This window comes from Salvelinus namaycush, chromosome 19 (genome assembly GCF_016432855.1).
Source record: "Salvelinus namaycush isolate Seneca chromosome 19, SaNama_1.0, whole genome shotgun sequence".
Taxonomy (NCBI): Eukaryota; Metazoa; Chordata; class Actinopteri; order Salmoniformes; family Salmonidae; genus Salvelinus; species Salvelinus namaycush.
Window position 1 is genome coordinate 26,001,659 of NC_052325.1, and position 18,480 is coordinate 26,020,138.

The 18,480-nt window shown below is 46.1% G+C and overlaps 1 protein-coding gene across 2 annotated transcripts in view; it reads left to right on the forward strand.

The window, feature by feature from the left end:
- Positions 1–18,480, forward strand: part of LOC120063772 (ephrin type-A receptor 6-like) — a 236,441-nt gene that overhangs the window by 211,897 nt on the left and 6,064 nt on the right. The window contains exons 9-11 of one of the 2 annotated variants that reach the window (XM_039014064.1): positions 12,571–12,641; positions 13,979–14,107; positions 14,800–15,126. In XM_039014064.1, coding sequence (XP_038869992.1) covers positions 12,571–12,641; positions 13,979–14,107; positions 14,800–15,126 — 527 coding nt within the window. The remainder of the gene's footprint in view (positions 1–12,570; positions 12,642–13,978; positions 14,108–14,799; positions 15,127–18,480) is intronic. The other variant, XM_039014065.1, reaches the window with a different exon arrangement.

Below are 18,480 nucleotides of genomic sequence, written 5' to 3' on the forward strand. Positions count from 1 at the left end.
ATCAACACACTGACCCCATCACTGGGGGGGCTACAGTCAATAGACAAATCCACCTCTTCTCTCATCTCTCATCTATAGAGATGAGACGAGTATCCAAGATGGCGTAGCAGTATGACGTGTTTGTTTTTGTCCCGTGTAAATACTCAGTTTTTCTTTTCGTTTTTTTTGTATACATTTCAATATATTTCAAACTCTTTTTTTCCATTTTCAGATTAAATATACCTTCCTGCAACCCGCCTCACCCAATGTGGTACGGATCTGCTATTTTTTAGACCTTATAACTGGAACCTCCATCAGAAGCTAGCCATCAGAAGCTAGCCAGCTAATTAGCTACTAATCAAATTCAAATCAAATGTATTTATATAGCCCTTCTTACATCAGCTGATATATCAAAGTGCTGTACAGAAACCCAGCCTAAAACCCCAAACAGCAAGCAATGCAGGTGTAGAAGCACGGTGGCTAGGAAAAACTCCCTAGAAAGGCAAAAACCTAGGAAGAAACCTAGAGAGGAACCAGGCTATGAGGGGTGGCCAGTCCTCTTCTGGCTGTGCCGGGTGGAGATTATAACAGAACATGGCCAAGATGTTAAAATGTTCATAAATGACCAGCATGGTCAAATAATAATAATCACAGTAGTTGTCGAGGGTGCAGCAAGTCAGCACCTCAGGAGTAAATGTCAGTTGGCTTTTCATGGCCGATCATTAAGAGTATCTCTACCGCTCCTGCTGACTCTAGAGAGTTGAAAACAGCAGGTCTGGGACAGGTAGCATGTCCGGTGAACAGGTCAGGGTTCCATAGCCGCAGGCAGAACAGTTGAAACTGGAGCAGCAGCACGGCCAGGTGGACTGGGGACAGCAAGGAGTCATCATACCAGGTAGTCCTGAGGCATGGTCCTAGGGCTCAGGTCCTCCGAGAGAGAGAAAGAGCGAAAGAGAGAATTAGAGAGAGCATACTTAAATTCAAACAGGACACCGGATAAGACAGGAGAAGTACTCCAGATATAACAAACTGACCCTAGCCCCCCGACACATAAACTACTGCAGCATAAATACTAGAGGCTGAGACAGGAGGGGTCAGGAGACACTGTGGCCCCATCCGACACTGTGGCCCCATACTAGCTATTTAGTCATTGTTAGCCACTGCTAATGGTCTTTACCTTTAGCTCAGACACCAGCCGCTTTAGCCCTGATAGACCGGATAATACCTGAGCATATCGGACTGCTTTTTTCCACTACATTTCCGGATTCCTGCCGCATGCTCTGGACCATCACACGGGATCATCGCAGCTAGCTAGCTGCTACCGAGTGACTATTGTGGCTAACGCCCTTGTCCAGAAGCAAGCACCAAGTAGCCTCGAGCTCGCCTCGAGCTAGGCCCATCTCCCGGCTAGCAAACGAAGTACACCAACTACAATACCTCTCTTGCCAATTGGCCTGGACCCTTGTCAACACAGAGCCCCGCCGATCCATCACGACTGGTCTGCTGATGTAATTCGGCCGATGTGCTCTCAACCGGTCTCTGCGTCGTGGATGTCGGTGAAGACCCATCTGCTAGCCCCGGCCTGCTAGCTTTCTGAACTCCTGCTAGCCTAGCGTAGTAACGACTACCGAACTGCTCCCTGTTTCATCTATTGCTGCTCATTGGACCCTTTGATCACTCGGCTACACACATGATGGCCGCTGGACTGTTCATTAACACTGTACTTAATTTTGTTTATCTGTCTTCCCCAGCCTCGAACTCAGGCCCTGTGTGTAGCTAACTGACCGTCTCTGCCCATTCATCACCATGTTGTTGTCTTAGCTGTTTACCTGTTGTTGTCTTACCTGTTGTGGTCTTAACTCTCCCAATCAACACCTGTGATTTCTTTATACCTCTCTCTAATGTCAAGGTGCCTTGTATACTGTTGTTTAGGGTAGCTCTCATTGTTTTATTTTACTGCGGAGCCCCTAGTCCCGCTCAACATACCTCAGATAGCTCCTTTATCCCACCCCCCACACATGTGGAGACCGCACCTAGCTTAACTGGCGCCTCCAGAGATGCAACCTCTCTCATCGTCACTCAATGTCTAGGTTTACCTCCACTGTACTCGCACCCTACCATACCCGTGTCTGTACAATATCAATCAATCAATCAATCAAGTTTATTTTATATAGCCCTTCGTACATCAGCTAATATCTCGAAGTGCTGTACAGAAACCCAGCCTAAAACCCCAAACAGCAAGCAATGCAGGTGTAGAAGCACGGTGGCTAGGAAAAACTCCCTAGAAAGGCAAAAACCTAGGAAGAAACCTAGAGAGGAACCAGGCTATGAGGGGTGGCCAGTCCTCTTCTGGCTGTGCCGGGTGGAGATTATAACAGAACATGGCCAAGATGTTCAAAATGTTCATAAATGACAAGCATGGTCAAATAATAATCAGGAATAAATGTCAGTTGGCTTTTCATAGCCGATCATTAAGAGTTGAAAACAGCAGGTCTGGGACAGGTAGGGGTTCCATAACCGCAGGCAGAACAGTTGAAACTGGGACAGCAGCAAGGCCAGGTGGACTGGGGACAGCAAGGAGTCATCATGCCCGGTAATCCTGACGTATGGTCCTAGGGCTCAGTTCCTCCGAGAGAGAGAAAGAAAGAGAGAAGGAGAGAATTAGAGAGAGCCAAGATGTTCAAAATGTTCATAAATGACAAGTATGGTCAAATAATAATCAGGAATAAATGTCAGTTGGCTTTTCATAGCCGATCATTAAGAGTTGAAAACAGCAGGTCTGGGACAGGTAGGGGTTCCATAACTGCAGGCAGAACAGTTGAAACTGGAACAGCAGCAAGGCCAGGTGGACTGGGGACAGCAAGGAGTCATCATGCCCAGTAGTCCTGACGTATGGTCCTAGGGCTCAGGTCCTCCGAGAGAGAGAAAGAAAGAGAGAAGGAGAGAATTAGAGAGAGCATACTTAAATTCACACAGGACACTGGATAAGACAGGAGAAGTACTCCAGATATAACCAACTGGCCCTAGCCCCCCGACACAAACTACTGCAGCATAAATACTGGAGGCTGAGACAGGAGGGGTCAGGAGACACTGTGGCCCCATCCGATGATACCCCCGGACAGAGCCAAACAGGAAGGATATAACCCCACCCACTTTGCCAAAGCACAGCCCCCGCACCACTAGAGGGATATCTTCAGCCACCAACTTACAATCCTGAGACAAGGCCGAGTATAGCCCACAAAGATCTCCACCACAGCACAAACCAAGGGGGGGGCGCCAACCCAGACAGGAAGATCACGTCAGTAACTCAACCCACTCAAGTGACGCACCCCTCCTAGGGACGGCATGAAAGAGCACCAGTAAGCCAGTGACTCAGCCCCTGTAATAGGGTTAGAGGTAGAGAATCCCAGTGGAGGGGAACCGGCCAGGCAGAGACAGCAAGGGCGGTTCGTTGCTCCAGAGCCTTTCCGTTCACCTTCACACTCCTGGGCCAGACTACACTCAATCATATGACCTACTGAAGAGATAAGTCTTCAGTAAAGACTTAAAGGTTGAGACCGAGTCTGCGTCTCTCACATGGGTAGGCAGACCATTCCATAAAAATGGAGATCTATAGGAGAAAGCCCTGCCTCCAGCTGTTTGCTTAGAAATTCTAGGGACAATTAGGAGGCCTGCGTCTTGTGACCGTAGCGTACGTGTAGGTATGTACGGCAGGACCAACTCGGAAAGATAGGTAGGAGCAAGCCCATGTAACGCTTTATAGGTTAACAGTAAAACCTTGAAATCAGCCCTTGACTTAACAGGAAGCCAGTGTAGGGAAGCTAGCACTGGAGTAATATGATCAAATTTCTTGGTTCTAGTCAGGATTCTAGCAGCCGTATTTAGCACTAACTGAAGTTTGTTTAGTGCTTTATCCGGGTAGCCGGAAAGTAGAGCATTGCAGTAGTCTAGCCTAGAAGTAACAAATGCATGGATTAATTTTTCTGCATCATTTTTGGACAGAAAATTTCTGATTTTTGCAATGTTACGTAGATGGAAAAGAGCTGTCCTTGAAACAGTCTTGATATGTTCGTCAAAAGAGAGATCAGGGTCAAGAGTAACGCCGAGGTCCTTCACAGTTTTATTTGAGACGACTTTACAACCATCAAGATTAATTGTCAGATTTAACAGAAGATCTCTTTGTTTCTTGGGACCTAGAACAAGCATCTCTGTTTTGTCCGAGTTTAAAAGTAGAAAGTTTTCAGCCATCCACTTCCTTATGTCTGAAACACAGGCTTCTAGCGAGGGCAATTTTGGGGCTTCACCATGTTTCATTGAAATGTACAGCTGTGTGTCATCCGCATAGCAGTGAAAGTTAACATTATGTTTTCGAATAACATCCCCAAGAGGTAAAATATATAGTGAAAACAATAGTGGTCCTAAAACGGAACCTTGAGGAACACCGAAATGTACAGTTGATTTATCAGAGGACAAACCATTCACAGAGACAAACTGATATCTTTCCGACAGATAAGATCTAAACCAGGCCAGAACTTGTCCGTGTAGACCAATTTGGGTTTCCAGTCTCTCCAAAAGAATATGGTGATCGATGGTGTCAAAGGCAGCACTAAGGTCTAGTAGCACGAGGACAGATGCAGAGCCTCGGTCTGACGCCATTAAAAGGTAATTTACCACCTTCACAAGTGCAGTCTCAGTGCTATGATGGGGTCTAAAACCAGACTGAAGCATTGCGTATACATTGTTTGTCTTCAGGAAGGCAGTGAGTTGCTGAATATGCACTGAATCTATCCTACCACGCCCAGAAATCTGCTCCTTTTATTCTCTGTTCCCACCGCACGAGACGACCAGTTCTTATAGCCTTTAGCCGTACCCTCATCCTACTCCTCCTTTGTTCCTCTGGTGATGTAGAGGTTAACCCAGGCCCTGCATGTCCCCAAGCGCTCTCATTTGTTGACTTCTGTAACCGTAAAAGCCTTGGGTTCATGCATGTTAACATCAGAAGCCTCCTCCCTAAGTTTGCTTTATTCATTGCTTTAGCACACTCCGCCAACCCTGATGTACTAGCCGTGTCTGAATCCTGGCTTTGGAAGGCCACCAAAAATTCTGAAATTTCCATCCCCAATTACAACATTTTCCGTCAAGATAGAACTGCTAAAGGGGGCGGAGTTGCAATCTACTGTAGAGATAGCCTGCAGAGTTCTGTCATACTATCCAGGTCTATGCCCAAACAGTTCGAGCTTCTACTTTAAAAAATACCTCACTGTGGCCGCTTGTTATAGACCCCCCTCAGCTCCCAGCTGTGCCCTGGACACCATATGTGAATTGATTGCCCCCCATCTATTGTCAGAGTTTGTACTGTTAGGTGACCTAAACTGGGATATGCTTTACACTCCGTTTGTCCTACATTCTAAACTAGATGCCCTTAATCTCACACATATTATCAATGAACCTACCAGGTACAACCCAAAATCCGTAAACATGGGCACCCTCAAAGATATCATCCTGACCAACTTGCCCTCTAAATACACCTCTGCTGTCTTCAACCAAGATCTCAGCGATCACTGCCTCATTGCCTGCGTCCGTTATGGGTCCACTGTCACGTTCCTGACCTTATTTCCTTTGTTTAGCCTTGTTTAGTTGGTCAGGACGTGAGCTGGGTGGGCATTCTATGTTATGTGTTTCTATGTTGGGTTCATTGTATTAGCCTGATATGGTTCTCAATCAGGGGCAGGTGTTTTACGTTTCCTCTGATTGAGAACCATAGTAAGGTAGACTGTTTCTCACTGTTTGTTTGTGGGTGATTGTTGCTGTGTCTGTGTTTGTTCGCCACACGGTACTGTTTCGTTTCGTTCGTTTGTTTCTTCCTGTTCGTGCTTTCATTTTTATATGTTCTCAAGTTCAGGTCTGTTCACGTCATTTATTGTTTTGTAGTTTGTTTAAGTGTTTTTTCTGTCTTCGTTTAATAAACAATAAGTATGTATTCAAACCACGCTGCATTTTGGTCCGATCCTTGCTCCTCCTCAGACGAGGAGGAAGACGAGCGTTACATCCACGTTTAATCAACCACGACTCATCACTGTCAAACGCTCCCTAAAACACTTCTGCGAGCAGGCCTTTCTGATCGACCTGGCCCGGGTATCCTGGAAGGATATTGACCTCATCCCGTCAGTAGAGGATGCCTAGTTGTTCTTTAAAAGTGCTTCCCTCACCATCTTAAATAAGCATGCCACTTTCAAAAAATGTAGAACTAAGAACAGCCCTTGGTTCACTCCAGACTTGACTGCCCTTGACCAGCACAAAAACATCCTGTGGCGTACTGCACTAGCATCGAATAGTCCCCGCGATATGCACCTTTCAGGGAAGTCAGTAACCAATATACACAGTCAGTTAGGAAAGCAAAGGCTAGCTTTTTCAAACAGAAATGTGCATACCGCGGCACTATTTCCAAAAGGTCCTGGGACACTGTAAAGTCCATGGACAATAAAAGCACCTCCTCCCAGCTGCCCACTGCACTGATAGAGTTGCAAAATCTGGATTCAGCTGGGCTAGACAATCTGGACCCTCTCTTCCTAAAATGATCTGCCGCCATTGTTGCAGACCCTATTACTAGTCTGTTCAACCTCTCATATCGTCTGAGATTCCTAAAGATTGGAAAGCGGCCGCGGTCATCCCCCTCTTCAAAGGGAGAGACACTCTAGACCCAAACTGTTACAGACCTACATCCATCCTTCCCTGCCTTTCTAAAGTCTTCGAAAGCCAAGTGAACAAACAGATCACCGACCATTTCGAATCCCACCGTACCTTCTCCGCTATGCAATCCGTTTTCCGAGCTGGTCACGGGTGCACATCAGCCTCCCTCAAGGTCCTAAACGATATCATAACCACCGATAAAAGACAGTACTGTGCAGCCGTCTTCATTGACCTGGCCAAGGCTTTCGACTCTGTCAATCACCGTATTCTTATTAGCAGACTCAACAGCCTTGGTTTCTCAAATGACTGCCTCGCCTGGTTCACTAACTACTTCTCAGATATAGTTCAGTGTGTCAAATCGAACCTCTGGCAGTCTCTATGGGGGTGACACATGGTTCAATTCTCAGGCCGACTCTTTTCTCTGTATATATAAATGATGTAGCTCTTGCTGCGGGTGACTCTTTGATCCACCTCTACGCAGATGACACAATTATGTATACATCTGGCCCTTCTTTGGACACTGTGTTAACAAACCTCCAAATGAGCATCAATGCCATACAACACTCCTTCCGTGGCCTCCAACTGCTCTTAAATGCAAGTAAAACTAAATGCATGCTCTTCAACTGATCGCTGCCCGCACCTGCCCGCCCGACTAGCATCACTACTCTGGACGGTTCTGACTTAGAATATGTGACAACTACAAATACCTAGGTGTCTGGCTAGACTGTAAACTCTCGTTCCAGACTCATATTAAGCATTTCCAATCCAAAATTAAATCTAGAATCGTCTTCCTATTTCGCAACAAAGCCTCCTTCACTCAAGCTGCAAAACATACTCTCGTAAAACTGACTATCCTACCAATACTTGACTTCGGCCTCCAACACTCTACTCAGCAAATTGGATGCAGTATATCACAGTGCCATCCGTATTGTCACCAAAGCCCCATATACTACCCACCACTGTGACCTGTATGCTCTCGTTGGCTGGTCCTTGCTACATATTCGTCGCCAAACCCACTGGCTCCAGGTCATCTAAACTCAGCAAAAAAAGAAATGTGCTCTCACTGTCACCTGCGTTTATTTTCAGAAAACTTAACATGTGTAAATATTTGTATGAACAACAAGACTCAACAACTGAGACATAAACTGAACAAGTTCCACAGACATGTGACTAACAGAAATGGAATAATGTGTCCCTGAACAAAGGGGGGGTCAAAATCAAAAGTAACAGTCAGTATCTGGTGTAGCCACCAGCTGCATTAAGTACCGCAGTGCATCTCCTCCTCATGGACTGCACCAGATTTGCCAGTTCTTGCTGTGAGATGTTACCCCACTCTTCCTCCAAGGCGCTTGCAAGTTCCCGGACATTTCTGGGGGAAATGGCCCTAGCCCTCACTCTCCGATACAACAGGTCCTAGACGTGCTCAATGGGATTGAGATCCGGGCTCTTCGCTGGCCATGGCAAAACACTGACATTCTTGTCTTGCAGGAAATCACGCACAGAACGAGCAGTATGGCTGGTGGCATTGTCATGCTGGAGGGTCATGTCAAGATGAGCCTGCAGGAAGGGTACCACATGAGGGAGGAGGATGTCTTCCCTGTAACGCACAGCGTTGACATTGCCTGCAATGACAACAAGCTCAGTCCGATAATGCTGTGACACACCGCCACAGCCCATGACAGACCCTCCACCTTCAGGGACCCTGTTTTTCAGAGTCAGTAGAAAGACCTCTTTAGTGTCCTAAGTTTTCATAACTGTGACCTTAATTGCCTACCGTCTTAAAACGTCTTACGGGTCATTGGGACGCTACCGTCCCACCAGGCCAACATCCGGTGAAATTGCAAAGCGCCAAAATCAAATTACAGAAATCGTAATATTAAACATTCATGAAAATACAAGTGTCATACATCATTTAAAAGCTTAACTTCTTGTTAATCCAGCCGCGTTGTCAGATTTCAAAAAGGCTTTACGGCGAAAGCACACCATGCGATTATCTGAGGACAGCGCCCCGCACACAAAAGCATTACATTCATTTTCCAACGAAGCAGATGCGTCACGAAAGTCAAAAATAGCGATGAAATAAATCACTTACCTTTGAAGATCTTCATCTGGTTGCAATCACAAGGGTCCCAACTACATAACAAATGGTCCTTTTGTTCAATAAAGTTTTCTTTATATCCCCAAAAAGTAAGTTTCAACGGCGCGCTTGACTCAGTAATCCACCGGTGTCCCTCGTTCAAAATGCATACAAAATGAATCCCGTAAGTTACCAATAAACTTATTCTAAACAAGTCAAACAACGTTCCTAATCAGTCCTCAGGTACCCTATTTTGTAAATAAACTATAAAATTTAAGACGGAGAATACCGGAGACCATTACCGGAGATAAATAACGGAGTACGCGCCCTCACCGGAACGCGCTACAAACACTACAGCCAAAATGGGAGCCACTTAGATAAACTACAAATTCTAGCTCATTTTTCAAAAAACAAGCCTGAAACTCTTTCTAAAGACTGTTGACATCTAGTAGAAGCCCTATGAACTGCAATCTGGGAGGACTTCCTTTTATATTCCCATTCCCAGCCATTGTAATCAGAGGTGAGCTGGGGGGAAAAAATTTCTGGATGGATTGTCATCGGGTTTTCCCCTGCCATATCAGTTCTGTTATACATTATTTTAACAGTTTTGGAAACTTTAGAGTGTTTTCTATCCAATACTATTAAATGCATATCCTAGCTTCTGGGCCTGAGTAACAGGCAGTTTACTTTGGGCACGTCATTCATCCAAACTTCAAAATAATGCCCCCTAGCCCGAAGAAGTTAAGCTGTTAGTGTCTTAACGACCGTTCCACAGGTGCATGTTCATTAATTGTTTATGGTTCATTGAACAAGCATGGGAAACAGTGTTTAAACCCTTTACAATGAAGATCTGTGAAGTTATTTGGATTTTTACAAATTATCTTTGAAAGACAGGGTTCTGAAAAAGGGATGTTTCTTTTTTGCCGAGTTTATACGTTTTTGTAAGGTAAAGCTCCGCCTTATCTCAGCTCACTGGTCACCATAGCAACAGTCACCCATAGCACGCGCTCCAACAGGTATATTTCCCTGGTCATCCCCAAAGCCAACAGCTACTTTGGCCGCCTTTCCTTCCAGTTCTCTGCTGCCAATGACTGGAACAAATTGCAAAAATCACTGAAGTTGGAGACTTATATCTCCCTCACTAACTTTAAGCATCAGCTATCAGAGCAGCTTACCGATCGCTGCAGCTGTACACAGCCCATCTGTAAATAGCCCATCCAACCAATTACCTACCTCATCCCCATATTTGTTTTTGTTTTTCTGCTCTTTTGCACACCAGTATTTCTACTTGCACATCCTCATCTGCACATATATCACTCCAGTGTTAATTGCTAAATTGTAATTACTTCGCCACTATGGCCTATTTATTGCCTTACCTCCTTACTTCATTTGCACACACTGTATACAGATTTTTCTATTGTGTTATTGACTGTATGTTTGTTTATCCCATGTGTAACTCTGTGTTGTTGTTTTTGTCGCACTGCTTTGCTTTATCTTGGCCAGGTCACAGTTGTAAATGAGAACTTGTTCTCAACTGGCCTACCTGGTTAAATAAATGTGAAATAAAAAAATAAAAGTCTTGTCTCTTTTCTCATCTCGTCTCCACTCTTCTTTCCTCCTCTTCTCTCCTCTCATCTCCCCTCCTCTTCTCCCCCTCTCCTCTCCTCCTCTATCTCTGCTGTGATTTCTTCTCTGTCAATGTCCAGGCCTCAGACCACACACAGCAGGATCCCAACCTGGCAACCCACAGATATCCAGCACTTTGATAGCCTCTCTGATCTGGCAATCAGGATCTGGTTGGGCTTGCCTCTATGGAGAAACCATGGTCACTCACAAACACGCACATGCACACACACACATACACATACACACACACACACACACACACACACACACACACACACACACACACACACACACACACACACACACACACACACTAACACTCAGGCTTGTGTACTCCCACACTGACCCCTCCTCTCTCAGTAATGAGTGCTCTGATTGCTTTGCCCTCTGTCTAATTCCAATCAGCATCATTTAAACCTTCTTAATGTCAAAGTTGTGGACAATGGAGAACTTTCACTTTTCAACCCAGACCCCTGTCTATTTCTAAAGACTGTAATCACTGTCCCCCTCTCTGTCCTCCTCTTTGTCCCTCCTCTCTTCTCCTCAAAACTGGCTAACTAAGCCCCTGACTCTCTCTTCTCCTCTCCTATTCTTAGCTCGCCTCTGACGTAAGCCATCCAGTTGGACTGAATATACCACACACATACCTCTGTGTGTCTGTCTGTGTGTCTGCGTCTGTCTGTAGGTTTGTGTCTGTGTCTGTCTGTCTGTCTGTCTGTCTGTCTGTCTGTCTGTCTGTCTGTCTGTCTGTCTGTCTGTCTGTCTGTCTGTCTGTCTGTCTGTCTGTCTGTCTGTCTGTCTGTCTGTCTGTCTGTCTGTCTGTCTGTCTGTCTGTCTGTGTGTGTGTGTGTGTGTGTGTGTGTGTGTGTGTGTGTGTGTGTGTGTGTGTGTGTGTGTGTCTGTCTTTATTTGTGTCTGTGTGTATTTGTGCTGATATGATTATTACCTGTGAAATGGCTCATGGAGGGGGCTGTAATCTCCCTCTCTTACTCTCTGTTTCTCTTGCTCTCTCTTTTATGTAGTTATCAGACTGGTGCCAGCACTAACTCACCTCTTCTGTCTCTATCACTTTCTCTCCCTACCCCATCCTCCTCTCCCAGCCTGCCTAGGGGCATGGCAGCCACAGCTACACCCTCTGTGTCTGTTAATAGTCTACTTAATTATCTAATCACCACTATAGATAAACCGTACCTCTCTCTCTCCCTCTCTCTCTCCTGTAGATCTGTAGACTAGATGTTAATTACTTCCTGTTCCTCCAGCATGATAAAGCTAATGAAGTTGACTGGCTGGAGTGTGAACCTGTGATCCTCTCCACACACTGTGTGTGTGTGTGTGTGTGTGTGTGTGTGTGTGTGTGTGTGTGTGTGTGTGTGTGTGTGTGTGTGTGTGTGTGTGTGTGTGTGTGTGTGTGTGTGTGTGAGAGAGAGAGAGAGGATGGGCTCTTATAGAGAGCAGTGTCTAAGTGTGTGGTGAGAGAGAGGATGGGCTCTTATAGAGAGCAGTGTCTAAGTGTGTGGTGAGAGTGAGGATGGGCTCTTATAGAGACAGTGTCTAAGTGTGTGGTGAGAGTGAGGATGGGCTCTTATAGAGAGCAGTGTCTAAGTGTGTGGTGAGAGTGAGGATGGGCTCTTATAGAGACAGTGTCTAAGTGTGTGGTGAGAGTGAGGATGGGCTCTTATAGAGAGCAGTGTCTAAGTGTGTGGTGAGAGTGAGGATGGGCTCTTATAGAGACAGTGTCTAAGTGTGTGGTGAGAGTGAGGATGGGCTCTTATAGAGAGCAGTGTCTAAGTGTGTGGTGAGAGAGAGTGTATGAGGAGCAGTGATCAATCAAACACACACCTAAACACATCCAAAGTCACACAAACACATTCCAAGTCACACACACACACAAACACATTCCAAGTGTACACACACACACACATAAACACCCAAACACATTCCAAGTCTCTCACACACACACACACGCAAACACATTTAAAATTCACACACACCCAAACACATTCCATGTTACACACACAAAGTGCAAATAGAAATGTGTTGATCCAAGTTACTCAGAGAAAATGTTCTCCAACAACACCACTAGATACAACACTCAGTTTGGTTTAGTAGTTAATCTCTCTATGGACACGGTGAACTCCTTCAGTTGTAGCATCTGGTGTTCCTTGTTGTAAAGGACAATGTGTCATTGTGTCTCCCAGGTGTCAGTGGTACATCAAATCCAAGATGAGCTCAGACGACAAGAGGAGGACCAACTATCAGAACGGACATGGTAGGACTTCTGCTTCTCCTTCTCTACTCGTCTTTCTCTCTGCCGCTCTCTTTCTGACTCACATCACTTCACACCCAATTTCACCAATTCATGTGAACAGACGCATTTCATTTTATTATTTCCGCCTGCTGTGAGTGTTTATGTTGAAAGATAAATGGCTAAACTGTGGCGAGACTTAAAGCTTAAAAATAGATTTCCCACACAAACACTGTACCTTATTGAGTGTCTCTGTCCATTTCATGCTAAAGAGAACTATCCTGGAAAGAAACACTGTGTGGACAATTTGCATACAATCAATTCTAACCATGTCTGCCATTCTCAAGCCTCCATTAGTTTAGATGTAAATGTGGATGAAGTGTGTCCCTAACCCCTGGCCGTAGCAGACTTTGAGAGATTGGTAACACCCTCTCTCAGTTTTACAACACAGACAGAGAGGGAGCGGGAGGGGGAGGGATGTCAGTAGGAGTGATACATTGCCAACTTTAAACAAATCCACAGAACAAAACGTTCTGAAACACCCCCACCTCCCTCGCTCCCTCCCTCCTTCGCTCTCTCTCCCCCTCCATCCTCTCCTGCTCGCTTCCTCTTCAGAATCCATTTCAAGTCATCTGTGTGTCTTACCTTTTGGCTGAATCTAGTTATAGCTCTGCCTCTCCTCTACTTCTCTCTGTGTTTCTTTCTGTTTTTCTTACTCTCCCTCTCTGTCTCTCTTTTTCCCCACATACACTGTGTTTTATCTCTGAGATGAGCGAGAGGGGGAGAAAGGAACAGAGGGAAATGACTCAGAAGGAGATAGGAGATAGGAAGGGGGGGCAGTGGTAGAGGAACAGACAGACAGCAAGATGAATTCTGAGAGAGAGTGTCCAGCTGACAGGGCCTCTTACTGCCCTGTGTGTCTGTCCTGTCTCTCTCTCTATCAACAGATAGGCTTGACTCCATACAGACTGTCTCTGTGTTTCAGAGCTATCCTTGTCCTTATCAGTGGAGAACAGAGAGGACACACACTCTTCTCATCCTCCTCTCCTCTCTCCTCCTCTTTCTCTCTGTTCTTTCCTGTTTATTCCTCTTCTTTCTCCACTGATACCTTGACTTATCGCTCTAACCTTCAGAGTTGTGTTTCATCCAGAAGTGGATGCTTGATGTTGATTGTGTCTTCAGGTTAATGCTGGAGCTCTGTTTTGCATGACCATTGATTGTTCTGTTTGGATATGGAAACTAGAGGTTGTTAACAAAGACAAGGCATAAAACAGCAGGTAGCAAAGTTACCAAAGGCAGAACCCAGTCTCTCCTCACTTGACCTAGAATTCATGATTGTCTCTCCTCTCTTCTTCTCTCAGCCCTCCCGTACCCAGGGGTAAAGACTTATGTAGATCCGGACACCTATGAGGATCCTACTCAGGCTGTCCATGAGTTTGCCAAAGAGATTGACCCAACCCGGATCCGCATAGAAAGAGTCATCGGAGCAGGTGGGCACTCTATCCTCAATTATCCATTCAATTCGTCAAGCTTCATTGGCATGGAAAGAACAAGGTCAATTATGGCAACAATATATATATATTCAGTACTCATTACAGAAGCTCCTTTAGATTTGCACAGTATGCTCTATATATATACCCTAGTGGATGTGAGAAGATCTGGCATCTGGGTGTAATATGCCATAATATGCCATATGAAGCAATCGGTTTTCATTTTAAAGAAAGGAAGTTAATTATACCTCTTCTATACAGTGGGGGGCCTGTGCTTCCCCTCCCAGCACTTGATTTAAGACTACATTCTCTCTGCTCAGTATAACAATCTAACACACACACACACTCACAGTGGGGGATATGAAAGCTGTTAGAGCTTTAGAGAACAGAGGAGAGACTATGGATTGATTATAGGCTGATAGATCAGAAGGAGCAAAGAGACATTTTAGAGAGTTGAATAATTCAGAGTTAAACATGTTGTGGAGTTGTCTCTGTACTGCAACACTGCCCTCCAGTGGTTTGATATGGTTACTGTGTGTGTGTGTGTGTGTGTGTGTGTGTGTGTGTGTGTGTGTGTGTGTGTGTGTGTGTGTGTGTGTGTGTGTGTGTGTGTGTGTGTGTGTGTGTGTGTGTGTGTGTGTGTGTGTGTGTGTGTGTGTGTGTGTGTGTGTCGTGTCGTGTGCGTATTCCAGGTGAGTTCGGGGAGGTGTGTAGCGGTCGTCTGCGGACGCTGGGGAAGAGGGAAATCGCTGTGGCGATAAAGACGCTGAAAGGTGGCTACGTGGAGCGCCAGAGGCGGGACTTCCTCCGAGAGGCCAGCATCATGGGACAGTTCGACGACCCCAACATCATTAGGCTGGAGGGCGTGGTCACCAAAAGTAAGGAGGATCATGGGAATTGTAGTTGCTTTTTGTTTTTAGGAGTTTACATGGACAGACAGACTGCAGAAAGTGTGTGTTTATGTGGGACAGCTACCTCTAACACTGGGAATGAGTCATTACAACCAGCCATTCCACATAGCTGCATATGCCACACACACACAAGCACACGCTACAGCACAATGTGTAGCAGCCATTCCACGCTAGTCTAGTCCACTGTTCTGTAGAGACACCTGTGTATGCCACACTGTCACTTTCTCCATCGTTCTATCCCTCTGATCTCTCTCTTCACTGTCAGACACTCTTCTCTCTCCCTCTCCCTTTCTCTCTCTCTCCCTCTCCCTCTCTCTCTCTCTCTCCTTCACTCTGTCTCCATATGTTGTTTCCCCTCCTCCACTCCAGAGTCTAATTAAAGGAGATGTATCAGGGTGTGACTATCTTACCTGAACAGAAACACCAGGTAACGCTCCACACTCACCACTACTTTATACTCTCAGTAGTTCCTCTGGATTGGCTTCTGCAGATACAGAGAGATGGAGAGAGGAAGAGAGAGAGGTAGATAGGAGATACGAAGAGTGGTAGAGAGAGGAAGACAGAGGTAGTAGAGAGGAGAGAAAAAGAGCAGCTAGACAGGAGACGTAGAGAGAGAGAGGTCATGATCAGATGAGCTCCTGCATTTTTCAGAATGTTCTTAAAAAAAGATAGATTTAGAGTTAGATAAACTTTTTTTTGTCAGGAACACATACAGGATGCTACCCTCTACAACATAACTTTCACTCCAAATCAAAACCCAAAACCTACAACCTGATTTTGGACGGAATTACGGAATCACCTAGTAGGCTTACAACTACCAAAGATTATTATTCCAACGCTATACAGCAAATGCTCTAGAAAACAGCAGAAACCTGAAAACACCATCCAACCTGGAACTGAGTGAGTAATGTTTAGTCTGAAGCTATATTTTATTTCCAAAAGCCAAGAAGAAAATACATTACATTACTTTATAAGGACTGAATGCTAAATTAAGGCTGCCAAGCTTGATACAACTTCAATTAGCACAGACGTGTCAAGTGAGAGGTGTCAAAGCCCTTTAGCCCAACAATGGCAGGAGAGTCGCACAGTCTACTCCAACCAAATGGAGAGGCCTTAGAAGCTGCCTCTCGCTGTTCAGAGGTAATTAACATACAGTACCCTGTGTATGTAAAGAATGATAAGGCAAGAAAAGATCACAAAATGAAGCTCCTTATGGAAAATCAAGAGACACTTTTTGTTGACTATTATAAAAATGGGAACATCAGCAACCTCATCTTCCACACAAACCATCCCCTGGCATGGTACAGTGCTATATTAACCAGACCATCTCCTGGCATGGCACAGTGCTATATTAACCAGACCATCTCCTGGCATGGCACAGTGCTATATTAACCAGACCATCTCCTGGCATGGCACAGTGCTATATTAACCAGACCATCCCCTGGCATGGTACAGTGCTATATTAACCAGACCATCTCCTGGCATGGCACAGTGCTATATTAACCAGACCATCTCCTGGCATGGCACAGTGCTATATTAACCAGACCATCTCCTGGCATGGCACAGTGCTATATTAACCAGACCATCCCCTGGCATGGTACAGTGCTATATTAACCAGACCATCTCCTGGCATGGCACAGTGCTATATTAACCAGACCATCCCCTGGCATGGTACAGTGCTATATTAACCAGACCATCTCCTGGCATGGCACAGTGCTATATTAACCAGACCATCTCCTGGCATGGCACAGTGCTATATTAACCAGACCATCTCCTGGCATGGCACAGTGCTATATTAACCAGACCATCCCCTGGCATGGCACAGTGCTATATTAACCAGACCATCTCCTGGCATGGCACAGTGCAATATTAGCACACTACCCCTCTGTTTCACCTAATCAAAGAATTAGTTCAGCAGGAGAAGCTCTCCCTTGAGAAAGATACCCTCACCCCGAGCGGGTCAAACCAGACCTCTTCATTATACAACCCCATAGACGAGAAACCCCAAGCGGAAAGTCAACCTCCCAGCACAGAGTACTACTCCCTCATTGAAATGAAGGATACATTTACCCAGCTGGAGGTAAGGCAGGTGGAGCTGGAACAGCAGGTGATTACACTCCAGTCAGCACAGACCCAGACAACAGTCCAGCACAACAACACCCCCTTAACCAGACCCGGAGAGCTGGAGGTAGAGAGAGACATATCTGCACTCTGGACTGTGGTGAGACAACTTCAACAAAATAAAAAGCAAGAGCAGGAGAATAACAGAGCACTAGAGGAGAGGATCAGACTGCTGGAGGAGAGGATGAGGAGGATGGCGTGTGACAGAGAACAACCCACTAGAGAGGTGGCCACCCCCGCAGAGAAGCCAGCAGAACAGCCCACCTCAGTTCCCGACAAAAGTCTCGACAGCACAGCAGAACAGTCCACACCAGACCCCGACCATAGCGTCGACATCACAGCAGAACAGACAAATGAAGAACCCCAAGCCCAGGGGCTCTCACCCCCTCTGAGCCCCCCCCTGTCAGCCACCCTGAAAGCCCTCCTGACAACCCCCCCACATCGACTGAGGACATACACAAGACACAGAATGTACTCCTTATGGACTCAAATGGGAAATATATACAAGAAAAAAAACGTTTTACCAAACACAGTGTCTAAACTCTGGTGTCCAAACACCTAGCGCCCCCTAGACCTTCTGTCTGAGGACCAACTAGGTTCACCTAGCCACATAATAATACACACAGGCACAAACGACCTGAGAGCACAGCAGGAAAGGGTGGCCACAGCACTGAAGGGAGTGATTGAAAAAGCTACTTCTACTTTCCCCAACGCACAAGTGGTTATCTCCACCCTGCTACCATGAAAAGACTTCCTCCCTGCTACCATACAGCGGGTAAACGCAAGTATTTTCTGTGACTGTGCCTCAAAACCAAATGTTTTCCTGGCCCACCACTCCACCCTGGACTTGAACAGCCTCTATGACCAGGTCCACCTATACAAGGCAGCAGTGTCCACCGTGTTTGGCCGGAATCTAAAGGACATTGCTGTCAAACACAGCCCCAACACTTCACACAGGAAGTGACAGATCAGATCAATAGACACCCCGCCCAGAACAGCGAGACTCTCCCAGACCTGCCGGACCTACACATAGAGGACACACGCCAGGAGGACCTACATCCAGACCACAACACCACCAGCCACATACACACCCCCACCCCAACCAATCAACACCCCCCCCCCCAAGTCAACCATGCACACACCCCATTCAGGTCCTCTCAGAATGGACCTATGCCCCTCCTGCCCACCCCATGCACCCCACCCCCGCAAAGAGGGCCTCAACATGGAAGTCACAGATACGCCCAGGCCGTGAGCGGGCAAACAGGCCCAACCCCCACTCTTACACTATCCCAAGCCAATGGCATGTACCAGAAGCTCAGCAGGATCTGCTCACACTTACTG